General features: G+C 42.4%; 1 protein-coding gene across 19 annotated transcripts in view; it reads right to left on the reverse strand.

The window, feature by feature from the left end:
- Window positions 1-27,827, reverse strand: part of AKAP13 (A-kinase anchoring protein 13) — a 194,594-nt gene that overhangs the window by 33,378 nt on the left and 133,389 nt on the right. For 13 of the 19 annotated variants that reach the window (XM_046899347.1, XM_046899342.1, XM_046899345.1 and 10 more), the window contains 7 exons: window positions 26,476-26,557; window positions 22,575-22,711; window positions 16,246-16,616; window positions 13,508-13,561; window positions 10,139-10,201; window positions 7,660-7,843; window positions 6,553-6,661 (listed from right to left, as the gene is read on the reverse strand). In XM_046899347.1, coding sequence (XP_046755303.1) covers window positions 6,553-6,661; window positions 7,660-7,843; window positions 10,139-10,201; window positions 13,508-13,561; window positions 16,246-16,616; window positions 22,575-22,711; window positions 26,476-26,557 — 1,000 coding nt within the window. The remainder of the gene's footprint in view (window positions 1-6,552; window positions 6,662-7,659; window positions 7,844-10,138; window positions 10,202-13,507; window positions 13,562-16,245; window positions 16,617-22,574; window positions 22,712-26,475; window positions 26,558-27,827) is intronic. The other 6 variants (XM_046899348.1, XM_040706419.2, XM_046899346.1 and 3 more) reach the window with 4 other exon arrangements.

Here is a 27,827-nt window from a genome sequence, read left to right on the forward strand (position 1 = left end):
TGGCCAGGTACAAAACTGAAATGCTAAAACTGATTTCATGGCCCACAGAAGAAGTTGGTACTTCTTTTTAAAGGTCGGGATTGCTACGTATGTCCACTGCTGTGTCAGCAGCCAAATTTTGGCGTACTTATTTAAACATCTTTTAAGCATAACCATCCAAAACTACTTCACGTGGTAGCTGGAACTGAAATCATCAATCAAGGTCCATTATGCAGAAAGCAGCAATAGGACTAGCATACTGTAACCCGTAATGCAGGCAGTAATTCAACTTCTCTGGGCCAAGAAATCCAAAGGCTTCATCACAACGATTAAACATTTTCTCAAATGCAATCTGGCTTGTCCAGCCATCTGAAAACCATGTTTTATGTACTTGATGACACCAACACAATCATCCTCTATGAACCCTGAAGATGTGAAGAAAGAAATAGATAGCCCTGGGATTTTTACATGAAAAATGTCCATTTGCCAAGGGGACCTTATTAGTTAGCTGTAGGTAAACTGACCTTTATATAAAGTCACAACACTACTCTCAAATATGAGGGAATAACACATGTAAAGGAAGCAACATTTTTGTGGGAGACAATATATGACCTTACTTCAAATTCCTGTCAGTAACAGCAGCACAGTTAAGGAAGCAAAGATAAATACTGGCAAATTTTGAGGGTTAGCTCTCAAAAATTACTGTACCCTCACCCAACTGCTAGGAATTACTTCACTGCTTGGATGCTTGAAAAAAAAAATATCTATCAACAAGTTTAGCTTAGAATATTTTTGACCATGGCACCCCTGACTTTGTGAGGACCACGAATTGTGAGTTTTGTTAAAGAGAGGACAGAGCAAAAGGGGAGGAGGAGAGAGCTTAAATAATGACATGGGTGGTATGGCACCCAAGAAGAGTAGAGGACTTGTAGCAAGGGAAAAATCCACAGTGAAGACTGGGAATGGAAAGGAGGAAAACGTGTACACATGCAACAGGTATTTGGAATGGATGGAGACTTCTCAGTTCAAAAACAGACCAAAATCTGTTGGACTGGAAAGGTATTTCTCCCCTCCCACTGTGGACACAAGGGATGGAAGCTTGTACTAGAACCAACTGATGAAGCCAGTTCTGAATTACCTCTATAGATAGAGAGTTATCCTTTCTAGTTTATTTTGGTAGTCTAATAAAACAAAACATGTTTAAGAAAGAGGAAGCACCCTCAATATTTTTGTTATGTCTACTTAAGAAAAACAAAAGAGGAAAAGGAGGAGGAGGGTAAATGACTAATTTAAGCTTCTGCCTCAGTTGGGTTTACTTTCAACAATGGAGCTTGCAGCAGGAAGAAAAACTACTACACACAGCACTTGACTGCTTCCTGACAGAATTATTCCAATTTTAACATCAGGACTCAATATAAACACCTTGATGATCTAAGGTGTTTGGCTTGCATTGTACTCAGTAGGGCAACTGTGGAGCTGCAACCAAGATTTTCTGAATTTAGCATCAGGGCTTCTCTCTTCCTGCTCCCACCAAGCAGTGCAGTCACTTCTTGCATACAGAGGTTCTGTTCCTCCTCTTAACTCCATGTGCTGCAACAATCTCAAGACAAGCACTTTGTTTTTTATAAAAAGGTAATGACAACACTGCCAACTAGAGTGAGTGATGGTAACATTCACCACATGGATACAGAGCAGAATTAACTGGATGAGATTCAGCAGTGCTGGTGTACGAGACTCTTTGGATTATAATCCTTTTAATCTGCCATTAGTTAGCACTCAGATACGGGACTAAGATAATGCTGTTAGATATCATGCAACAGAAAGGTTAGTTCACTGTTTGCAAAGTGAAACTTCAAAGTCTGAAGCAGAAACACAGATTTCCCTTTGTTTATACCCACAATGGCTGCAACGCACGGAAAACGATTACTTACTATCCAACTCCTCCTCCTCATCACTGGAAGAAGAGCCAATAGAAAAGAGAGTTTTAGACTTAGGAATGAGTGGAGAGATGCTGAAGGAGAAGGAGATTCGTCTCGATGGTCGAGTCCGGCCCTGGGCTGAGAAGTGGGTTAACAGCAGACATTAGAGCATGCTTGAAAATGTATTTAATAATAAAAAGGAGAGGAAAGCAGCCAAAGCAAACTAGAAACAAAGCAAAGGAAATGTCTGCAAAGCATCTGGCTTCAGGTGAGGCAGAAGAAACAAAGAATTGAGAATGTGCGGATTGCAGAGGGTGCAGGTTTCAGAGGATGCAGGTCTTTCTGCATGCATAACTGAACATTCAAGGCTTTCCTTACATTTTGCTGGCATACTTTTAGAGGAACTCATAACAGTCAAAGGTTATCTGCCTCACTGAAATAATTGCCAGGGAATCAAACTAAAACAACACAAGGTATCAGTTTTATGGAGCTGCCTGCAGTTAAACGACACACCACAGCTGTCAGATATAGCAACGATGCTTTATCTGAAACGTCGACTTAATCTACCTGGAGAAGTTCTCCCTGTTTCCATCTCTTAAAAAACACAACATTCTGGTAATGTTATGCTCTTCAAAGCTTTCAGCTTTAAAACTAAGGGCCCAAAATTTCCTTTACTTTTTTCTCCAACATGAAACAGAAAAAACAACCACCTCTCCCACTGTCTTCTTGTAAAACTCATTATTTTATTTAAAAGAAAATGCCTAAATTTTAGAGAAGCCCCTCTGCATGCTGCCCAGCCCTGGCCTAAGAGAAGCCTACCAAATACAGAGCCAAAGTGGGCAATCGGTCTGCGACACCAAATCTCTCATTATCAGAAGGATAACACAAATGAGTTCAAACGTATGTTTTCCAAATAGTCCCTGCCTTCTGCCGATTTCACTTTCTGAAGTTATATTTATCTTCTACTGCTATGCATACTTTTCAGGGAATTGCTGCTATTTGTTTATGGCCATGCCTGAAAACTTTGTAAATTAAGATGGTTTACTGCAATTCCCGCTAAACATAATTTAACAGCAGTGCTCACACAGCATCAGCCTTGCAAAAATTCTAAGTACAGGTTTCTCTGAAAACGGATGTAGGAGCCAGCTGGCCACTCTTTTCACTGATACTGCTACACCACTTCTCGTGGAGATAACAGAGCTGCACTTCCTAAAACCTCCCATCATACCACCATAGGTGGAAACCTCTGTGCTGTGATCTGACGAGCATCAGGCTGCTGAATACCCATCACTCCAACACTATGGGGGCATCTGTCTTCTGGTCATGCAATTGATTCACCTTGAAGGGGAAGGGCCTTTCAGCCAATACTATTCAGCCAATAAGAAAAGAATAAGAATTTAAAACAATAAAACAGTAAGAATTTTTTGTACTGCTGATATCATATGCCGAAACTGAATTCAGAATATGAAAATATTATCCAAGGAATATCCATGCAATGCAATCAATGCAAAGCTAACTCCCCTGAAAATTTCCTTCAGCCATTAGTCATAAATGCCATTCACCAAAAGGGTTTGACTCAAATCACATACATGCTTCTTCAACTTAAGTGCACACTTCTTCAAATGAAGCACAGCAATTCTAAACTGGGACCCAGTGAAAGGCACTTAAAGTGAAGAACTTCTGAAAAGACTCAGACATTTATTTTGTTTAGGCTGCCTCTCAGAGGAGTTCTTCTGGCATCCAAGATCTGAAGAACACAACCAGGCAACACTGTGCTTTCTTTCTTCTGTAGACTACTGTCTATTTAGACTAAAAGTCAAGATGAACAACAATACTTTACTGCAAATAGAACAATCTCCTCCAGCAGTTCAATTCAACTTCCATTTCAGTGGTTTTATTTATAGCAGTTCCTGGCTTCATAACAATGCTCCATACTGGAAATTTGCTATTCCAAAGCTGAAAGCAGTCTTCCGAGCACTCCAGCCAACAGCTCTTGTGACCTCCCTCCATAAAATGCTACAGAACTAACAGTTGTGAATGGCCACAGCAACTCTTGGAACATCTGAGACATCAGATGGAGTGTGGGTTAGAAACTCAGTCTTGGAAACTGCTTCTGCCTCAATACTTAGAGCAATATATGGGAACAATAACAGAAAGTCCTCCATCTGCTTACTTGACTGGATTTAATTTTTGAAGCTTTTCTGAAAAACACATTGCTGCTCTTATCATTCAAACCTATTTGCAGGGGTTGGGAATTCCTTTTTTAAAAAACATCTACCATATAATGATGCAAGTGGAATGTAGAACGTACATAATTACATTTCCCTAGATACACCTCTGTGAAACGAAGGATTTATGCTGCAGCGTTCAAAAGCATTCTGATGCAATGACATCAATTTCAAAGGTAGGTGATACAAGAGAGCCCAGACTCCCAGAACTTCTCATGAAAGGCACTAAGCTGCTAAACATGCACTCACAACTCTAAGAAGTAACTCTACTCCTCTTACAAAGTGACCGAAAAAGTGATCTGCTGAAGTTTCCAAAGTAAGGAAAGTGTCAGAGTTGGGAAGAGACTCTGTCAAGGTGAGCAATCGTTCTGGATGCTCGCTTCAACCACCTCAAAACAGCAATTTTCAGAAACCACCATGCTATAAAAGTGAGGCCCTCCTGAGGTGTTGCAAGCTGACTACTGAAGGAGTGAAGCACGCAGAAGCATCAGTCATTTTTAACACCACCATCCAAAACTCACAGACGTGTAACCCCAAGCAGAAGATTAACCCTGCTATTTCTTCTACAGTCCCTCTCGGCATCTCATTACATCTCCTTTCCTTCTACTTCAGTGAGACCATAATGGCTAGGCTGACAATAAAGAAGTCATGTGGGACCACCAAACTTGTCTACCACCATCTTAGGCCTCGATGACATTGTTAACGCAGGTTTGACATAAAAGAGGGGCAAGGTGGCAATTTCTCCTATTCCAAGGCAGTGGCACAAATTCTGGGCATGATCCGGGCACATTTTCTGGACATAGTCCTGAGCAACCTTCCCTAGATGTCCGGACCACATGGCGTTTGGAGTGTCCATTCCAACCTCAGCCATTCTGTGAACCCTCCACTGTCATACCACTCCTTCTCTGAGTTTGAAGGAAAGCACCAAACAAAAGGGAGAACAGCATCAGCCTGCTGGGTGCTCTCAGCCCCCGAGTGTGCGTTTTCCAGGAGTGAGCCAAGTTATTTACTTTGCTATTATGTTTGGTTAGCAACTGTGTGCAATGGCAATTAATTGGTTGCTTTTTAAAAAAGATCATGAAAGCCTTCAGCACCAGAAGGAAAGAAGATGAGCCACAGCATGGAGCAGGAGCTGGTCTTTTCATGGGATGGATTTGCCAGTGTTTTGGTTACCGTTGCTGGGGCCACATCTGTTAAGCCACATGCTTATTAATCATGGAAGAATGATTGTAAAGAATTTAAAAATGTCTCCTACAAACGCAATCTCTGTGAGCTTCTTCCAGCAGGCCTCCTAACTGAATAAAACGCCTTTCTTTGAAGCACCTTTCCATGCCCAGCTTTGCAGAATTTGTGGTTCCTCTGCACAGCTCCATCTGCACCTGATGTTTCCACTCAAGTTAACAACTTGCCATTAACATCAGCTACACAGCACCAAAGTGCACCTGAATGCCTAATCTGAGGGCGTACAGCAAGCATGCAAACCCCTTGCTCATCTGCTGACTGCATGGAGAGATGCTTGGCCAACAGACCACGAAAAAAAGGTGGTGGTTTGGTTTTGCTGGGGAAGCAAGGTTGTGCTAATCACAGCACGTGAGCCCTGGGCCAGGCTGCTGCCCTGCACTTCTAATTGCATGCAACAGCAAAAAGATGTGTATGGCACAGCTTCAAGGAAAAAGCACGTTAATAAAGAGGAAAAGATTAGGAATCATCACTGATTGACAAGATGCGATGTAAAAAGTCAATACATTTTCTGTCTGGCAGTTAATAAAATGAAAGCATGTGTAACATGGCCCTTCCTAAGCACATCCAGCTGGAGCCTTCTGAGTGACTTTTTCAGCTGAAAGAATCAATTCAGAGAAGCTGCAAAATTAAGTGCTTTCTATTGCTTCAATTAGGCTAAACTAAATTGAAAAATTTCCCCTAAGCAACATTTACAACTTTTTTCAGGATTGAGATTTAATAAATGGCACCCATCCACCCCCAAGTAGTTAGCTAAAGAAATAGCACCAAACTCCCCCAAGTAGACCATGACACGTAGCTACTTTAAAAAAATTCTAAGGTAGGAAACCATCATCTCAAGTGGAATTTACCTCAACATCCAAAGAAGTAATTCTTAAATGGTACAAAATTCAAACATACTTTTTTTTTTTTTTTTTTATAACAAACTCAATAAATCACAGTTTTCATAGCAGTAGTATAATTACAAATGAAGCAAATGAAAACAACAGAACTGGAAACAGCAGGGAATAACAAAACAAGGATCTAAACTGAATGAGTTCTGGCTTTCCACCCACAATTCCATTCTGCAGTGAAATATATATTTCACATGAAATGGAAGAGCAAGTGCTAGTAAATTCTGCCTTGGGAAGGTAGGTAGATATAACACATGGCAAAAGAGAGAAGGAGATGGGAACTGTGTTACTCACTGTCCAGCGATGGTTTACTAATTGACATTAAAGACATAGATTTGGTCAGTGGAGATGAAACGGAAGAAGTGCAGAAATTAAATCCTTGTGGGTGTGGTGCTTGATGGATCTGCAGAACAGAAAAAAAAACCCACCAATCAAATTACTGAAATTCATGCTTTCAAACAATGGAAATTCAAACAATCCCAGTGTAAGGCATAGGTGAAAAATGCAAGAACCAGAAATGCAAGCAGCATCAAACAGCTGAAATGCAACATTTTCTTTTAAGTGCAAAGCAACTAACTACTTTTGGAATAGAGAAACTAGCTGCTAACTTTTCGTGCTGGCTATTACAAGGTGGATGTTCTCAACTGTTGATAGCCACAGAAATTACTGCTGTGATTTCACTTCCTCATTATAACAACACTGTGGTTCAACATGGTAAAAAACCCGATGCTTAACTGTACTGCCCCAAAATGCCATTCCTCAATGCAAGAGAAGACATAAGAGCCTTCACACACCAGTTCCCACTGGGCAGAACTTGCAAGACTCATTTACTGCCATTGGTAGACAGCAGTGACTCTACGAGGTAGAGAGGTGGGCTGACTAATGATTCTGGCAGGTTCCCAGAAAGAACCATGGCTGAAACACCAAGCTCTGAAATAAAGGGCATTTAAAGTATTTAAGAGCGTAATTGCTTATTTAATAAAAATAATCAGAGACTCTCACAATATTTTGGCCCACCTACACTTAGTATCACAGACTTCTGCTCTACAGATCACGCTAAATGTAATTAACATGCAATTAAAATTTGGCTGAACTGTTGCTTATAATGTGTCTTTTGATTCTAGTTGTGTCTATGAAAGAAAAGAAACACACAAACTTTGCTTAACCTTAAAACCTTAACAGATAAATTACTACAAGGTTTATTTCTGTCCACCCTAAGACGTCATCCACCAACTGTACTGCTCCAAAGAATCAAGCAGCAAATCTGAACAAAGTGACAATTCCTCTGTGTAAAAACAGATTATATTACATGTACAGGGTAGAAGCTTTCACTGTCACTTTGAAAAAGGAGATGTAGATGTAGACTTTTCAAGAAATGCAGTAATGGTTGGGCAGGTTTACCTGGCGATCATAGTCTCTGATGGCTCCTTGCTCAAGTTCTTCAGTGAGCAAGACCAGGGAGCCGCACTGGTTGCTGGTGAGTGTGCTCCGTGGGAGGTCCTTGGAGCTCAGAGAAACAGCTTCCAGGTTTGCAGAGGGCTTCTTGTTCTCACCAGAGTCTCCAGCAAGGCCTTCTAGGCTGTAACTGAAGAGAAACCATGCACGTTAGATCCTGAGGAGCTCTCAGCAACCAATGTCATACAGCACATAGCACTTTCGAGTGTAAACCAGAATGCAGTTACTAGCTGAACCACTCAGAGATATGCTGATGCTGTCCCTCAGCATGTCACTCTCAACAAACAAGTGCAGATATCAGGGGAGAGATTTATATTTACATTATATTCAGAAGAAACAGCAGCATCTTGCACAACACAAGATGTATAGCACAACACTACCTGTTTTGAACCACCACCCTCCCACAAAACCAGAACTGGGCTGCATGTAAGGTTCATCTTTGCAGACATATCCTCTGAATCCACTCAGCACTTGCCACTGCACAAAGCTTTGATGCCAACGACGTCTTTCTGTCAAAGCTGCTTTTCCTTTAATGCCTGTTTTTTTTTCCCTCTCTCTTTTAAAAAAACACAATAAAAGTCTCCATCAGCCACTCAGTGTTGCTTTGTCATTTGCTGATGAAGCTAGCTCTGACCAATGGAGCCAGATGCAACCACTCAGTAATATTCAAAACACCAACCTTTGGAGAGCTATAGCTACCTATACAACACGGTAGCTATAAAAGGTCTGGCCAACCTCAGTAGAGACACCACCTGCTGATGGACAGCTGACCTCTACAGAAAATAAAACTAATACGCTCTCTTTACATCTACACAAAACAACTCCCTTTTAAAATGTGACTATTTCCATCTGATCTTTCCTAGCCCTCATATTCTGCCTCTAATCCTTGTGCTCCTCGTGCCAAGACTGATAAGCCCACTGCCATATGGGATTAATATGCATGCTGTGCAGATTCACACCTCCATGACTAATGTTTGACCTCACATGCACAAATCCTGCTGGTCAGAAGCAAGATATACCCTAGGTATGTAGTCCAGCTTAGGTATGCAGAATGGCATCAAAATGAGCAAGTAACATGAAGGTTGATTACTTCTTAAGGCAATCTCTGTCTAGCCACAAAAAATAGTCATAAACAAACACAATTTACTGACATCAAAGCAGGCAACAAACAACCAGCACCAGCGTATGAAAGGGAAAACACACCATAGATCGTATGGATTAGTTGAACAACCAGAGGAGCTTTAAATTCAGGTAGACTTGCATAGTAATGATTCATTTTCTGTATTCATTTAGAACCATATTGATAAATATGCAACTTCAAAGCCAAAAATGCTACAAGCCTTGAGAAAGAAGATTTATTGAATTTTTTAAGACCTTTTTTCACGTTGATTAATGAGAAAGAAGGCTGGATGAGGCATTTACAACCTAATCTGCTTTAGAAAGATTTTGATTCAACAGTGCGTATCAATAGCAGGCACCATAAAGCTTATTCTAAAACACTTGCAAAGAGAAATGAGTCCCTTTCTCACCAATTATTTAGGGCCAAGGAACACTTTTTCTTCTATCCCAAGATAACAATAACGATATTACAGAGTACAGAAAAAATGCAGTTTGTTGTGACACAAAGAACTCTGTTCAAACCGCCATAAAATAGTCATCATTTGGTAATACCGTTCCGTAATTGTTAGTATGTAGATGAAATAGAATTAACTTTGTAACTGGAAGGACAGATTAACTTCTTTCTCGATATCTACTCTTCAGAAAGAGTTTCGATAGCTCTACCCATACCCAGCAATAGGAAAACAGAGGCTGTAAGCTCTGTGAGAGTGACTTCCAGCTATGTTAAAGCACGGCACCAGGTGAAGATCTGACCTACAAGCATTAATCCCAACTTTGGAGCTTTCTGCTGAAGGAGCGAGTGTTGAGTGCCTGGGAAATGCCCATCTGTGGCTATTGGACTGTTTCTTCACAGAAAGCCACCAGCCTCTTCGAAGGAGACTTTCAGTGCACAGGGAGCAAATGTGTATGCAGTTAAAACTCCTCACGAGATGCACCCAGAACACAATGCCATGAAAGAACAGCTGCCCACATTGTGATTCTATGTGATTCTATGTGATTCACCATGGCTGTCACAATCACGGTGTCTGCAGAAAAACACGCCTCAAAATCACCACAGAGCAGAGCAGCTCCAACCAAAAGCACAGTTCTCAAACACCCAAAGCCAACAAAAAGCAGCCACCACCTCCACCCGTACCCCAGCTCAGGGCGCCCATTGCCACAGCTCATGGCTGAAAAAGCAGGCGAAGCAAACAGACACGTGCACACGTCAGCCACAGCAGCAGAGGAGAAGGCAACGCACGACGAGCTGACAGCACGGTTTTTGCGGCACTCGGTTGCTGCTGCAGCACATTTATTTATACCATACCTTCTACAATTAAAGTCAGGACCCATGGCAGCGAACTGCACACCAGAGGGACACCAGCTCAAACTAGGAACATCGAAAGAGGCAAAGAAAGGAAAAGGGCTGTGATTATTGGCTTGTTACGGCACAGGGGAGCGTTAAAATACTCTCAGTTCTGAATATCTTGAAATGAAAACAAACACACATGCCAGGAAAAAACCCCTCAGAAATAATGCAGTTGCTAATGTATGTTCCTGGCTGTGAGAACACACCAAACAGGTAGCAGGGCAGCCCATGCTTCCCTCACACCCATCCCACCCCGCCAGCGTACAACAGAAACTGTTCCTGGTGGGAAGAGATGCTTTTGGGAACGCAGCAAAGTCATTTTTGCATAAGTAATCACACAGCCGTTGTGTTAGTAACGATTAGTACGTCCTGGTACCTCTCGCCCCACAATCAGAAGAAGAGCCCCTTCCAAATATTTAACCACACGAGTCTCCTCCACACAAGAATTAATAACTTCGGGCTACGCTTGGGAAAAATAAGAAAGGGGAGTTACGTTCTTAAAAGCTGCACAGCAAGTCAGTGAAAGGCTGGAAGGAAAAACAGGCTCGTCTTGCTGCTAACTCGGGATTCATTCAAATCAGGGTCCTTCAAGGCGTGCTTTGACTAGAAAACCTTTCAGATCCTATAGCCCCAAAGAATCCCAAGTTGCACCAGGAAAGACATAAGCAATGCAAATACAGAATGCAAATATTTTGGTTGTCATTTTAAATACCGCTTTTGTTATTTTTTCTCTGCGATCTCATGGGCCAATTGCAGGTTTTGCAAATACAGAGAAATCAATCTTCTTGTCAGCTGTGGCATATAAAAGACCTGTAAATACCAGAAAGGCTGTCCAGGAAACGTAAGTCTGAAGGAAATTTTGCATCAGCACAGATCTGCCAAGGCAGTGCTGCACCAGTCCTGCTCCCAGCCCTGCCCTGTGGGCCATGCATGGAGGGGATGTGGCCAGAGCATGCTCCGATCCAAGCCAGGAGCCTACAGAATGAGCAGCACCAGTCTAAGTGTCCCTGGGTCAGGGTTGGAGAACATCAGGAACCTCAGATATCACAAAGGAAGTTAAAGCCACTGACTGCATCCATTGCATGTCAAGACCTTGCACTGCTCCCACACACAGCACAACACTGGAAACATTTTGGAAGCGTTTATGGTTGATATCCAATGTTGGAATTCAGATAATTGCCACTTGCTTTATTAAGGATGTTAACTGGGGAAGATGCATCTGAAGTACCTGTGCTTTGCAACCCAAAGCTCTAGGTGCTAACCCAGAAGCTCTCAGCTCAGTACCATAAGTACTCCTTGTGAAGACCTTCCCACTGTACACCAATATTTGAAGCACTTTTTCATGATTCAGCTACACCACGTGGCAGAGGGAGGTATAAATGAGGGATGTGGCTAAATACTTAAAATAAACACATCCTCATGGCCACAGCAAACCCCTTTCCATCTTCAACCTCAGTCTGCACTTCGAGGCCAATGTTCAGCCCTCAACTGGGTCAGTAAAACCCACCCAGAGGAAACTAGCTGAAGGCTGAGCAAGCTTCCTGAGGAAGACAACACCAATGCTGTCCCTTTTCTTGCTCCCCCCAGCCATGTGGTCGTGGCCATGGGACTGCTGGGCTAGGAGGACCCTTGGAGCTGTGCTCAGGTTGACTTCCTTTCACCGACTTGCTTGCAGAAGTCAGAAGTTTGTGGTTGCTCACAAACTGAAGAGACAACTTTACTCAATAAAGATGTGTAACGCTTACACCAGATAGTGCACTTTAAAAGATACCTCTACTTCTGTTTTACGTCACATTATAATGACAATCTCTAATGCTAAAACTGCAGGGAAGGAAGGCAGAAGAGAGTAGGGACAGGAGCTGTGTATGCATGCAAGAGGAAGCCAGGAAGTGGTGCAGGATCTCAGAGAAGAATAAAGACCTTTTGGCAAGGGCTCTGGAAAGCAGTCTTCCAGAATTATAATCTTGCTGGTGAGCCACCCACAATCTGCTGGCAACACCATCTAAACTGCACAAGATCTTCAGCAAAAAGCCTTCACAGAAAAAGACTTGGGGAAGAGGAGAGCAATTTTAGAAAACAGCCTTGTGTGAGAACTGCTGGAATCAGCTTCAGACTGCTGCTCTGCAACTGGTGTTAGAGGGGATAACACCAAAACGGTTGGGAAGCCAAAAACGGATAGAGAATGAAAGGACATCAGGACATTTGGGGTGCCTGTTTGAGACATCTTCTTTACGTTTAAGTTCAGGGTCTCAGAATATCATGACTCAAGGTTTCCTCTGTGGGAGCCGTAGCAGCATTAATAGTGACTGCTAAAGAGGTGCTCATTTGCATGAACTGAGAAGATGAGCACTTCCTCCAGAGCAGCGTCATGCAAATAAGGCGGCTTCTTAGAAGTAAAAAAGCACGTTCTTTCTTGTGCCTTTCCTGTCAGAGCCCTCTCCTGAACTGCACAGCACTGCTCCAAGCAGCTTCATTTATGCTGATGCATGGTAAGGCCCTCGTCACATTTCTCCCATGTGTGGAAATTTGGTAGTTTGTTTAAACACACGTCTCACACGCACGTCAGGTAACCACAGCCTGTCAGGGGAGAGAGGGCCTCACGTTAACCCGCTGCAGGAGGAACAGCTGCGTGGGGAGTGGGGGGTGGAGATCAGCAAAGGCCAAACTGCTGAAGGGGAGTGGTGAAACATCTCTTTTTCTGGAACCTGAAGATGTATAAATGTGGGCAGTCCACACAAGTGCTGAGTCAGAAATGAAGCCTCCTGTTTCACGCGTCAATGGGCAGCTGAAAGGTTGCGTGAGTGAAAGTATGTATCTGCACTATGGATGGGGAACTGAAAGTTTTCTAGGCAGAAGAAAACCAGAAAACCCATGGAAGCAAAGAAAAAAACCAATACTTTCTATTTGTCCAGGAGGTGGTTTTAAAGAACAGCATGAAATTTAACCAGCTGCAGACCTGCAGAGCAACCTGTGACTCTGAGGTTGGTTCGGTGCATCTCCTCAGCAGGTGCCCCTCCTGCAAGTCCTGGCACACAGCTCTCACGTGCTCTAGGAACAAGTTATGCCCGTGCTTGCAGGTAAATGGTCATTGTCGTACAGTCCCAATCTGACACAGGCCAAAGCCTAGGTCTGAGACTGCTCCAAGCTCTGGAGAGAGAGGCTTGAGCTTGTGCTCAGGGTTAGGTTGGAGGGGGAAAGCAGCCAAGCGGGATGCGCTACCCAAGCACAGCTCTAGGAGAGGTGCGGACTCCAGGTTCACTAAGGTGATATATGGAGTTAGTAGTCATTCAAATACAAAATGGTTAGTCACGTTAGCTGGCTTTGTACCTTCTCCTATGAATGGGAGGCTTCTTTATACCATCCCCCAGAACTCGCATTGAACTGAAAATGAATCATGGACAGTGGTCAGACACTCGGATGGAATAAAATGAACAAATGACAGCTAAAGGAATGGAAGTACAGAGAAAACACAAAAAGAAGTACTGCAGGAAGCAATGAGTCTCTTCCAATCCTCTCACATCTCTTTTTCTGCTTACAGGTAATCTATTTAACAAGTATTCACCGTGTTGCAACTTAGCTGCTGCCCACGATGGAACAGCTTTAAGTTTAGGTAAGGGCAAACCACTGAAAAGAAGCTGTTAACAGCCACGGTTAACAACAGCTCCAGTTTTGCAGCGCTTCATCCATCAGTAAAAAATGCAGGCATTTCTTTCCTCAGACACCAATGTGAAAAACACTGCATTATTGTTGAAAGACAGGCATTTCAAATCCGCTGTGAATGTCAGGAATTACTGAAGGATGAACATCCTTTTGTGGAAGCCCTTGTTCGCTTCCTTTGTGTTTTCAACAGCAAAATGTAGACACGGGGATTATCCACAAAGAGAGGGGGTGCAGAGGGGAAATAAGCATGTTTTCACAGTTTACTTAAGACGATTAATTTTTTTTTTTTTAATCTTCTCTGTGAACAATTTTTTACGCTCATCTCACTTACAAACAGAAAATATAATACTGGAAAAGACCAAATCCTACAAAAGATGGATTTCTTTGCGTGTAGGTTCCTTGCATCCCACCCTAGCAGCCTCTGCACTGGGGACAGGACTGTTTCTGGTGAGAGTGGGGGATGGACCCAGAAGGCATCTCCTCCTGCTTGGGTTGTCAATGTTCCTCTGTGCAGTACAGCTCTGCTCCATGACTGGGTCTGGTGACAATTCCCTCTTTTGTTTTTTAGCTCATCTTGTGCTCGTTTAGTGAGTGCAAACTGCTCATACAAGGGGTGGGATGGGGCAGCACAGGTTTTAGCCTTAGTGAAGGTTTGTGCTTCATGTAGCTTCATTTCAAAGGTTAGCAGAAGTCAAATTACAATGAGGGCTTTCCACTCTTTAAGTGGAAAAGTATCTACCGTACGTGAAATAAATGAATAAGCATACACTCCAAATTTAACTGCCTTGTCTGGATGCCACTTGTTGGGCTCCACTTCCTTGGTATTCCTTGTTGCTCACTAAGCAACCAGAACCTCAACATCACAACAGCCATGTATGAAAAAAAAAAAGATAAAAGGAAACAAAGCAAAATAAAAACAAATAATTCAAATTCCTTCCAAACGAAAACACAAAACCAAATGGGAACCAAGTTAACAGCAAAGGTCTTCCAGTTTTTCTTTTCTAATTGACCTGTGTGACAGATATCCTTACGTAGTGGCAGCTGCATCTAGGAACATATGAGAATGATTACTGTTCCTTTACTGAAATTGTCTTACATTTACAATAGCTGTATTTTCCCATATCAGAAACCGCCTCTGAACTCTGATGCAGAAGAATTTAACCCCATCTGTTAAGCGTTAGCAGTAACTGTCAGCTATGCAGTTTATTACCATCACAAATCCTTACATAACAGGTCCTGCACTGAAAAACAAATCTTTCTAAACGAGCTTGTGAGCTTATGGACTCGTGCTGCCATAACCCTGCATGTATACCTGACACTGACTCTTTTGTAACTTCAAAATATCAGTATTGCCTAATCCATTGAAATATTACTTGGGAATGAAGAACGAAGCCAAAAAAGGTGGCAGCAGTAAGCAAATAATAATTAGAATAAGAAATCGTTCACCCTGTATTGCTCCATGTATTTTAAAAGCCTCCTGCCCACCTAGACCCTAGCAGGGCATGGCGGTGAATGAAATGCAGTTATGTTCTTGGTCTGCATCTTCGTCATTTTCCCCCACTGAGATAGAGGATTGAAGAATAAACGGGAAAGGGAATTATCTTCTTGGAGGCATGGTGATGTGTTTGACAGGACTTACTGTCCATAGGAGACCCAAGTAGAACCAATTCTTTGGAAATATACCAGGAGTCCAACAGGGAATCCACATCTCTCCACTGCATCCCTCTTTTTAAACCTTAGAGCTCATTCTATCTCTTAATATAGTCAATGAGATTTAACACTCCAGTTATTCCTTTAACAGAACTCTTCTTACAGAAAGAGGTGGTGACGTTTCAAACTTAAGATCTGTCCCAGGGTATCTAGAGAGAGGCTATAAGAAGGAAGGGGACAGACTGGAGGTCTGTTGCAATAGAATGGGAAATGGTTTCAAACTAAAAGAGGGGAGATTTAGACTGGATTTAAGGAAGTTTTTTACAGTCAGAGTGGTGAGGCACAGGTTGCCTTGCCCTTGGAAACACTCAGTGTCAGGCTGGACAGGGCTCTGAGCCCTGTCCAGCTGTAGGTGTCCCCGTTGATCGCAGGGCAGTTGGACTAAATGAGTTGGAAGGGACTCATCAAAAGATTTTATGATTCTTTGATTTCCATTTGCTCTAATAAACTTTGAGTTATTCATTCCATCCTATGGAAACCTAGAGCGTACTATAGGTATTAAGAACTTTCAACCTGAAAGTTAATTAAACATATATATATATATACACACATACGTTAGGAGGTTGTTTTCACTCCTCAGAGTAAAAAAAGTTTTGAGGAGTGACCTCAATTTTCTGTTTCAACACACTGAGTCCAAAGCACAGTTAAGCCCACGTGACTTGATGCAAAGCATATCAGAGCAGCTCTCTACTCACCTCCTCTGATTAATTTCTGCTTCATTGGTGGCATTCTTCCCTGGCCCCCAGCTGTGGCGACGGAAAGGTGACAGTGGCCGTATGGAGTTTCTTGAGACGGAGGAAGGAGCAGGCACATCTGTGATACTGTCCAGCTCCTCTTCCTTCTCTCCCAAGCCAGCGAGTTCACCCTCTCCTCCCTCCACAGCCACCATGCTCGTGCAGCTCCCATCCAGGCTGCGCCTGTCCTTGGGCTGTGCGAAGCTCACCGCAGGTGGGAAGGGCAGGGACGTGTCACTGCCCAGGGACGAGTTCCTCTCCAAGGACACGGTGTCATCAGCAGAGGAGCTGGAGCTGGTGACATCTCCTGCAGACTGTTCCTCTTCATGCTGCTGCAAGGAAGAAAAAGTAAAGATGAGCCTTTATCTCTGTGTTATCACACAGCAACTCCTGTTCTTGCCATTTCTAGCTGAATCTATTATCAGCCACAATGGCTCAGAGCTGCCAAAGATGTCCCAGGTGTTAATGATGGAAACACACGAAGGGGAAATCAGGTCATCGTGGCTCCCCATGACCAATGCCAGTCCCTCCTGGGTGACAAGGGGCCAGCCTGCAGCTTTTAGCCATGAGAGCTTGAAGGCAACAACATACCGCTCTGCTGCATCATGTGGTGCAAAAGGAACAATTATTGAGTCGTAGGAAACAGACACAAAAATACAAACTTAATTCTTCATCCCCCGCTACTTTCCATTAAGCAAAAAGTTAATGCCAGGGTTTGCAGTATTTCTTCAAACCCAACTGTAATTGAAAAATACTGTTCTATGGGATCAGCCACACTCTATTACAGGCCTCCATTCATGCTGCAATTTTTGGTTTACTTTGCTCCAAAAGCAGTAAGTGGAACCCAAACTGGTTCTCTTTGGCAAAAGGCCACATGCTGACAATACAGCCTAGAAAGCCTATGATTACTCTGTGTTCCCCGTGGCTAGGGCAAAAACACAAGCATGTATCTGACATCACCTTCAGTCTCAAATGGTGTTTGCCCCAAGAGACTGACGTGGGAAGTTTCAATTTATTCTCCTGCAGAGCCCTGCACTGTATCATTTGAAATAATAATAGGCAGAATGAGCTGTCAGATCATATATAATGGACTATTCACCAAAGCCACAGCAGCTAATTGTCCCCAAATAGCAGGCTGGGCTGTCAGCAGAAGCTGAGTATTCAAAGAGCTGCAGTCTGCTTGGCAGAACACAGCATCCTGTTCTGTGAAGGGCAATGGGCACCACAACCCACGTGGGAGAAGATGAGCAGCATCTCCCATCAAGCTCAGCATGGTTAGATGCTCCAGGCAGTGCTTTCTCATGGGCATACAGTGTAAGGTAAAAGCTTCCTGTTAAACTGAATAAAAACACACTGCAGTGTTCGTAAAGCATTCTAACCCAACATTTCACAATATAAAGGGAGGCCCTGTTTCATTTTTGCCTATTTTTTATTCTTATTTCAGTTTAACAGGTGGACAATAATGTTCCTAAGGTGCTGTCAATAAATGCTGTCAACACTATTTGCCCCTTCTCATCCACCAAAAAAAAAAAAAAAAAGGGAAACAGAGACAGCATGCACTGCACAATCCCTGCTTTCAACACTGAACATTAAATGACCACTAAGAATACACCCAGAGGCATAACTACATTGGTAAAGAATGTCAAACATTAGCCACTAATTTATGTAAGTTATAGTAAATATTACCATACAGTTAGGTTATTGGATTTGACACATATTTAAATAGGAAGCATAGGTTAAAGCAAGAGAGAACAGAAAGGCATACCCTGCAAAGTTTTTGATCATGTTTGGCACTGTTCAAGATTATCTGATATTTGTGTGATTCAGGATGAAAGCTTAGCTTAAATCCAGAGAAATTAAGCAGTCATTATGTGGATAACACTCCTCCAGTAGAGGAAACAGTCTGCTTTGTCTTCCTGAGACACGGGAAAATACTGTTAGACATTAGGGCAGCACAGCAGGAGGGATGACAACATGCCAGCTGTGCAGTGAAATGATGGGACAGTTTGGAAACATTAAACGTGGATGCAAATCTGGTGAAAATAGTGCAGAACGTTAAAACATAAAAAGATATCTTTGCCTCAGAGTAAAAAGGGGAAATTTTATTTCCTGGATGAAAAATAATACTGCTCCAGTTGAAAATGCAGAACAAAAACTGTAGCAAGGAAATCTTCCTAGCAAGGAAGATTTAAGATTTCTATCACAGCTCAGAAAGAGGATTGAAACTGCACAATATATTTGCCCAGATCGAGTTTTACCTTGAGCATCCAACAAGAGCACAGAGCACAATAAACACTTTCCTTGAACTTCTGGCCAATGCATTTACTATATAAACTGTTCTGTCTTCATTTAAATGATGTCTTTTGTTCTGTTTTTTGAAACAAATTAAAATAGTGAATACAAAGGACCAGGACTCCGTGTGGAAAATGCCAAGTGTGGCAGACACACCTAAGGAACATCTGTATTGTAGTTAGCTCTGCCAAACGTTAGCTAGCTGGCCAAGTTTCAGTAAATAGGCATTACTGTTTAATCCTATTTGAGTCAGAAAACACCCTGTTTGCAGAATGGAAATGGTTCTCTAATTCTTTTCCTAAGAGTAACACAGCATTAAAGAAATATTAACTTTCCTCAAGTTAGGCTTGCTACATTGCACCTCAATGCATCCAACCTGTAATTATGACAATAAAACTGATGCGTTTGCAGATATGCTAATGGGCACATTCTTTGCTGTCAAACAGTATTTAGTGAGAAATAAGTAAAAAAAAGTGAGGCAAAACCTAAAAAGAGAGTTTTTTGGGAAAGAATATATGTCCTTCCTGGGTAGGGATGAGAGAAATCAGTAGGATGGTACGTGGCTGCAAGACAACTTCAACCAAAACCCTTCATCTATCAGAGGTCTTGAGAAGTGAAATTATAACGTTCTTTCTTATTATTTTCTTGATAACAACAAGCAAAACGCTGAGAGATGAGCTTACTCTGTTCTCTGATCTTCCACGTGACAAAGGCATTAATGGTGTTACAGCGTTTAAAGAAAAACAACAAAAAGAAAACAAATAAGACCTTGGCATGCTGAGCTTCATTTGACATATATGAAGGGAGTCAGATTGTTTGGCTGGCTTGATACATACTGGAGCAGAATATTTTGTAATTCAGATTTACCAGTGCCTCCTGAATGCCCAAAGTTAACCTTAGTAGTGGCATCCTAGAGACTATTCACCATCGTGTTTACAATTTGGAGTGAAGCAGCTTTCCTTCACTGCAAGCCTTTTTCTTCAAGCTTTAAGTTCTGAGGGTTTGTTTTCTGCTTCAGAGAGAGAAACAATAACTCCAGGAAAATAAATGCAAAAGAGATTTATGGATTTGTGTACTTCCTTGATCAACTCAAAACAAAGGCAGAAACTAAACATTAAGCTTCAACTCCTTTCTTTGACAATGAGCTGCAGGTCCCTGACTTCCTAAGTCCCTTGCATGTGAACCATTTCCCAAGGGGTCCCTTTAGAAAGTTCCAAGTAACACTGACTTTCATTGGCAGGTTAAAAGTTAAGATGAGCAAAATGTATGGGCTACGCCCCGGGACGTTGCCAGATGATTGTGAGAAATGACCTCACGCAGCATTAATCATCCAAGAAGGAGAGTGTTGCAAAGTCTGCCCAGACGGCTGGGCAGAGACCGAGAAGGAAGAGGAGGATGACGAGGACGTGGGAATGAAGCACTGACGTCAAACAAATAAATAAATAAAGGAGACCTCATGTTGGACATGATTTCTGGATTTCTGCAACGGCCTCTCCGGTCTGAAAAAAAAAAGCAAGTCGGGCTCTAATGCTAAAGCTTTCTCAATCCAGGAGTTGATGCTATGCAGCTCAGCATGCGTCACTCCGAGAGAAAAAAAGGAGACAGTGAGGAGGCGGCGATGAGAGCCCACAGCTCACATCAGGGACGCTCCAAAGCACCTGCAGATTTCATGATTCCACAGACCCTAATTTTTCATGGTCTGGGGATGGAACCAGGGCTTAAATCCATGGATTTCAACTTATCTTTACGGAAGCATCCCAAAGACCCTGGACAGACAGTAGCTCATTCCTTCAACGTTTCTTTAATGTATTTAGCAGTTAAGAGAGGAGTGGATTGTACAATAGAAGAAAAAAGAAGACAAAACTCTAAAAGATAAAAGATCAACTGGTGCTCCACACAAAGGGAAAACAAGAACAGGACCAATAATAACAATTGCAGTAATGATGCTGAAAGGTTTGAGATGCTCACAGAACTTCTCAATTAAATAAGCAAATTGCAGTACTTAATATAGTTATAACAAATTGACTACAATCAATAAATAAATCTTACAGTATTTTCTGGAAAAAAAAAAGGATTTAATCCAACAATAATGTGAATAGTTATTAAAAATACTTAAAACTTGCATTTCCACTGGCTGTGCTCAGTAGCCTAGAAGAAAGGCTGACCTAAGGAACAAGCTCACAACACCCAAGGAGTCCTTATATAAATAACTGTAACTTTATATTCAGACAAATTTGGAGAAAGGAGACAGGGAATTGAGTTAGTTGGCAAAGCAGAGGCAAATAAGCCAGCTGACTGGGGCTGTGATTAGCTTTGAATGACTTCCTAAACTAAACTTATAAACCTTTTGAACTTTACCCATTTCTAGACGAAGCCTGCAATCCACCAAATGATGAGAACAATGCACGGGCTGCCAAATTAAGAGGTTTCCTTTTCTACAAAGAAAATTTCCTCACTCTACCCTTTCTCTATGGACAATTGAAGATCCACTTCCCCACCACCTCTTTCTTTTCCCTGTGGCACTGCCATTACTTTGCCCTATCTATCCTTTATAATTTTTGCTTCGCACGTTTGGAGAAGCAAACTTTCCACATAAAAGAAAGGGAAAAAGCTAAAGCTCTGTACGTTATAAAATGTACTGTGTTCTCACAGCACTATTCTCCCACGCATCCCCATACAACCATTAAATGAGGCTCAAATGACAAAGTCTGCTGTTGTAATTCGTTCTACACAAGCAAATTGAAGACAGTCTTCTGCTCTGCCAAACAGCTTTATATTCTCAGAATCCAGGGTCCCCCAGCTCTGAGAGCAAGATGGGAAAGGGTGAGGCTGGTGAGCTCTGTGCACTGCCACATGCATTAAGAATGACTTTACTGTTCATTTATAGCACATGAGGTCACTTAGCCCAGACTGTGGTGTTTCCCGTCCCGCTGGAAAATATTCACCATCATCTGATTTAACCAAACAGAATTTTGTTTCGTTAAATGTATTTCTCTGCAAGCAAGTGTGAAACCTAGGCTAAAAATTCAGTTTTTCAGAGCAAGAACTGCATCTGCTTGAGGAGGTAGGTTTGAGCTGGTGAAAGCCATGCAGAACCAAAACAGACTGTGACCAACACGGTCGCTGATCAATGGAGGCTTGTGTCCATTCTGTACCACCTCCTGTGTGCTTTCTCATCATCTACTTATGGCAAGGAACACAGATGTATCAATTGCAAGCAACGTGGTTTTTAGAAGGCAAAAGCCAACTGTCCCCTGAATATCTTTGGGCAGTCCCGATGCAGAAGGCAGAAGGGCAGTGCTGAAGGGAGGCGTTCTCTGCTCAGGAGATTGGTTCTGTATCTCAGGTTTCCCCCACTCCTCCCTCCTCATCCATGTGCAACACAAAAGGCACTGAGATGAGTAAGGTTAGTAATGACTTCTGTTGTTGATTTTAAGCAAACTTGAAAACATTTTCCTTCAGCTTGCACGCAAAAAGACATTAGAGGTACGTTACCCTGGAAACAAAGCTATTCCCTGGAATTGGCCTTAACTGTTTGGAATGAGTGTTTCCTTCCTATTAAGGGAGTCACATTGAATTTAAAGAAAAACACTAGTTCTTCTGAGAATTACAGTATATGATTCTGAATGTGTCAGTACAGAGGTTATGTCTGCTGGAGAAAAGCTCTTTGTTACATTAGTTAAAGATGGCTTCCATGCCGTCCGGGCAGTCGTTAACGACCTTGCAAGAAAATCTGCTTTTTCAACTATTTAATGTCTGATTTACTTTTGTGCTTTCATCTATTCAACATCAGGGGGTTGCACAGTGTATGTAAATGCATCCCTCAAACTGCTGCATCTGAAGAGGGGACCAGCTCCTTCCCATCTATGCCATTCCAGGACAATCCCTTCCAGGTCTCTAACTCACCAGCAAAACCAAAACAATAAGGTTGCAGTATGAATTTATAGAATCAGGCCTTGAAACTTTTTTTTACCGGTATCCCAATCAGACTTCCCTACCTTTCCAAAGACAAGATCTTCCATCCCATCACCAGGCAAGGAGAAGAAGTCAGACTCGCTGCCAGACTCTCTTTTAAGGACACCCTGTGATGAGGCACAGACGCTGCTCAGCCCATCCTCCAAGAAGTTCTCACACTCTGTGGGAGCAAAGCAGAAAGAGTTAATGGTCTGATCCTTCCTGTAGCATTCAAACCTCCAGCTCATACACACTCACTCAATTCAAGAGTTTAAATCAACAGAAAGCACAGCTTCAAAAATTGAGTCCACCTCTCAAAAACGGGATGACAAAGTTTTAATTAATTTATTCAAGAGTTAAAAACTCACTTTTTTGAAGGCTGGGAATGCACCATTGAAGTACAATGCACAAACAACTCTGCATTAAACAGACACGCACATATAAATAAACTGGTAAGCTACATGTCAGGTACCTCACACTGAACATAACAGGAGAGTTTTTTTCCTATTGACTGCAGCAACTGCCAAATTAGATTTATACTCAATAAATATCAAAGTCAACAATATTAACTTTCTCAATTAAAAACAATTAATTTCCTCTAACATTTAAATGCCAAGGTGCTTTTGAAATGCTCATCAGTCCATTAGTTGATTGCTTCTTCTATATTTCCCACTGGAAAAGTAACAGTAAGACTTCTATGACAAGTTTTACTTTTTCAAGATTCAAAAATTGGGCACTTATTTCAATTTCACAAGCTTTTGCAACTGCTGACATTTAAATCTAAGCATATCACATCTCTTCCTTCCAGTTCAAATACTTCCAGCTGTTTGTAGCGGGGTGATGAGCAGCACAGCAATGCACCCCAGCCACTGAGAAAGCCCATTCCTTCCAAAAACCCTAAGGGCTATGTGCCTGCATCCATAATACCTATATATCATTTCACTTTTTTTCAGCCTGCAGGCAGAGGTATTAATGGCAATTTTGGCATTAACTGAACATTCTTTTCTCCCAGCTAAGAATACTTGCTGATTATTAGTATTTAAGAAAAAAAAAAGAGTTATTTTTCAACCCGCTGCACCTAAACAAGATGCCTCCAAAACACATTTAGCTTCCTTCAAAGGAGCCAGGGCAATAAAACATTCATTTGCTCTTAAATTATAGCCGATGAACTCCATCCTTGGCTGTGGCAGGCTCACACATCAACACAGGGAATACAGGTTTGGGTTGGATAGCTCGAAGCCACTTTTTTTCCCCTTCCCTGTGGAAGGGATGGAGGCATAGGTGCAGCCCTGAGGCCATGGGGATGGTGAAGCTGGCTGGAAACCCCATCACCTCCCTCCTGAGGAGTTTCCAGGCCGAGGAGAACTGGAAAAGCACTTGTTGGAGAAGGAGCAAGTGTTCCCTCAGCCTTTTCCCATTCAGTAAACCTGGAAAATCTGAACTGCTTTTCCATAATCGAGGGGGATAAGGGAGAGGGGAGAGAAAGGGAAAAAAAATAAAATAAAAGAAGGAGAAAGCAAAGTTGAGACGGAGAGGCTGTAAGGGAGCGGGCCAGGATGCGGCCGACCGGCCAGCCAGCTGGCAGCTGGCAGAGCTTGTCCAAGCCCAGACTGAAAAACAAAGGGGTTCGAGCCACGTTCCAGTGGAAAATGAGCACGGATGGTCCAGATGCACCAACGAACGGATACCTCGCCCAGCCGATAAATCACAGCGGCAGGGAGAGGCCCGGCGGGAGCCAGCGAGTGATGGCGAGGGGTGGAAGAGGGCTGGGAAGGCAAGGAGGAGCAGAGAGAGGTGGGCGAACCCCACATCTCCCCTCATGTGTGCTGAGGCGTTCACCTCCAAGTCCTGACTCTTCCCTCACCTTGTTTGTTTCAGGAGGATCAATGTTTTCTTTCGCCAACCTTTTCTCAGTTTGTTGGGCTTGCTCTGCTGTTTTGAACCACGCACACATTGCACAACGCTGACCTCTGTCTGTCAGTTGCTCCCACCCATGACCCTCTGAGCCCTGCTGACAGCGCTGTCACAGCACAGGGGCATGTGGACCAGCTCCCATCACACTGCACACGCCTCATTTTATTGCGTTACTGCACTCCATCTGTTTGTCTGTGGAGGTGCATGCAGTAAGGATATGATGGCAACACACTTCTCCATAGAATACAGAAGAAAAAAGTTGCACAGTAAAAAGCCCTAGGATGAAAATTTCCAAACAACTCCTTTACATACATTTTCCAAAGCTTCATACCCTCCAACACGGGGCTGAGCCCTCTAATTCCACACTGATAGCTAGGTAGCTGCAACGCACCTCCAAAGCATGTGCAGAAAATGAGAAGCTACAATTCCTGAAGTTTTCCTTCAAGGTTTGAGGACTGTCTCCTTACAACTAATTACTGCAGGACTATTCAGCAGGTGAAAAAGTCATAATTCCCTTTCAAGCTGTGTACTTTTGCATTAGTCATATTAGAAAGGTGTCAGGGCACGACTCTACGGTGGGACATGTGAGCAGTCATGACATTATTTCTGGAATGCCAGCACCTGCAGAGCCTGAGCTCTTCCTCCTGTTGCAGTCAGACAAGAGAGCATATTTCCCTTCTCATCTTCAAACTTGTGTCAGTGTGCTATAGATGTGTACTACTGTAATTATTAATTTATGTCTAAAGATATAGCTGACTGTATACTACATATATTTCCATAGCATAATATTGTATTAGATATTAAGTATATAATTAATATTGACCCATATGTCTGCATGATTACAAATTCAACAAGTCAAACGAGTGCATGTAATTTTGCAGCCAAATGGAGCACAGAAAGTCCAAAGCATAAAAACATCATACCTAGACTCAAGGGATGCAGGGAAATAATTAGTAAAGAAGCAGTGTGATGATACTGCAGGCTCTCTTGTAAAACACCTGCAGAATAGCTATTCACTGATCATGACTATCCTAACCTATAAGTCACAGGATTATTTATTGTTATTATTATTATTATTATTATTATTATTATTATTTAAAAAAGGGCTTATTTCGCTTCAATGGGAGCTAGGACTTCTAGCTAGAATAAGCCCTTCAGGTCAGTCAGTTACCCAAAATGTCACTTCCTAGCCCATACTCTGAAAAGATAGGGTTTGAATTTCAATTTAGTAGTGATTCAATCCCCATTTTTTCTTTCAAGTATCTCAGATAAATTGAAGGAGATTCAGGTGAGATTTCTGCTCGTAATGACAGTAAAACAAGTACTCGATGAAAAGCCCAAGCAAAGTCTCTATTCGGAGCGCTGATAAATTACTGTATTTGTTTTGAGCACGCATGATTCAATGAAAGGAAATGCTTTTTTTTCCTATCTTGGACACGAACCCCTCTTTGAAAGTTGCCAGACAAGATTTTCTGTGGAAGAGACGGAGAGCACCCTCCAGCATGCAGGACTGGTGGGCAGGGTGTGGGAACGATGGCTCTGAACTGCCTTTCTGCTTCCTGAAGTCTGGAAATCATGGAAACTTTTAGGAAATAAATAAATAAATAAACAAGGAAAAAAGATCCCATGAAGCCTCTAATCTTCATCTGAATATGGATTAAGTGAATTTAAAATTCTGGGTTTTTTTTTTTTATTCTTTTTTTATATTATCATTTTGGCTAGAAAACACGTCTGTCTTCTCCATCCCATGTCTGAAATCTGATAGAAAACTGAAATACTGAAACATTTCAAGTGCACAACTAGGAAGGTGACACACCACTCAGCTCACTGCAAGTGCTGCAACTCTGTACTAACAGTGACTCACGACTCGTTACACATTTTCTTTAGCTTATGTATTTTTTCCCGTTGAGGTTAGGATGACAAAAAAAAAAAAAAAGAAGAAGAAGAAAGAAAGAAAAGTTGAGGAAAGCGGTGAGGAGAACAAGAGGGCTGCTGTTCTGTATGCATGCTGGCCAAGAACCCACAGCTTACCTGGGGACTCTCCTGTCCGCTTGCGCTCCAGCAGCGAAGAGTCAGGACATGGCTCCAATGAGCACCAGCTTTCACGGTTTATCTGAAAGAAAAGGCAACAGCAAATTAAGAAGAAAGGCCACTTTTGCTATCATCTCCGTTAGCCTCTTCTGCAACTTAATTCTGCATTGACCAGTGGGTATATCGTTATGGCTTCATTCCATTAGGACAATAAAAATCTCAAAAGTAATTTACCATTATTTTCTTTAGCATCGCTAAACAAACCACTACAATATGCCAAACACTGTTTCTCTGTGGAAAGTATGATGGAGAAGTGGCTCCCGCGCAAGGCAGGAGTTCAGAGAAAGGATGAGCCAGAGTTTAAGCTACTAGTGGAGAACTCAAGAAACCTGGCTTCAGTTCTCACTTCCATTTGTAGTGGGACTGCAGGCAAGATACTCCTCCTCTTTCTGTCTCGGTTCACTACCTTAAGAATAGTAATTTCTTACTACCCATACTGCTCCAAGTGCAATTACCTTAAAGATGGCAGGGAGCTCTGATAATGTAGAAAGAAGGCTACAGAAGTGTCCAAGTCATGGTGAGAACCAGAAGCACTTTGTCCATCTGACTTCACATGTTTGCTTTAATTGCAGTGATGACTGTGTTAGAAAATCCCGTTTTAACACTGAAACATCACATGGTTTATTTCAACATCAGCCTTATCATTTCACCCTGTTCCTCATCCTGTCTGTAACTTCCAGTCTTTCAGTAGGGATGACTGATCTGAGCTCAGCCTTCTTCCTGTGCTTTACTCTTCCTCACTTGGGTTATTCAGTCCAACTTCTCGACCCTGAAGCCTGCTGGATTATCCATGTCCCTTGGCTCACCCAACACACGTTTCTCACTGCTTTTGTCTGTAACTGGTCTGGAAACCCCTTCACTCTCTCGTCTTCAGCAGTTTGGCTGTCCTTCCTAGATGAACGCGTTTTCCAAACATAAATCCCATTGAGACCAAACCCAGAAGTTGTTTCCCCTCCCGCCTGACTGCTCTTCACTTGCTTCAACACACAGGGTCAACTCACATGTTCTGGCTAAACAGTTGCTGAAACGGATGACTTGTCTTACTTCACATGACAAATGTTTCCCCTACCCTCTCTTTGGCTTTCTTTTCCCTCTTCTCTGACAGACAGAGAATTTTTGCTTTTTTGCCTCTAACCTGTCACCAAATTTCCATAGTCATCCTGCCCCTCCTTGCCAGACTCTAATCCCTTACCCCAGGACTCTTCTACTCCTGATGGGGCTCGCTGCTTTAAGAACCCACCTTCCTCCTCCTCTTCGCTTGAGCTGATGGGCACAGTATTGCTGTCCCAGCC

Source organism: Gallus gallus, chromosome 10 (genome assembly GCF_016699485.2).
Source record: "Gallus gallus isolate bGalGal1 chromosome 10, bGalGal1.mat.broiler.GRCg7b, whole genome shotgun sequence".
In the NCBI taxonomy this organism is placed as follows: Eukaryota; Metazoa; Chordata; class Aves; order Galliformes; family Phasianidae; genus Gallus; species Gallus gallus.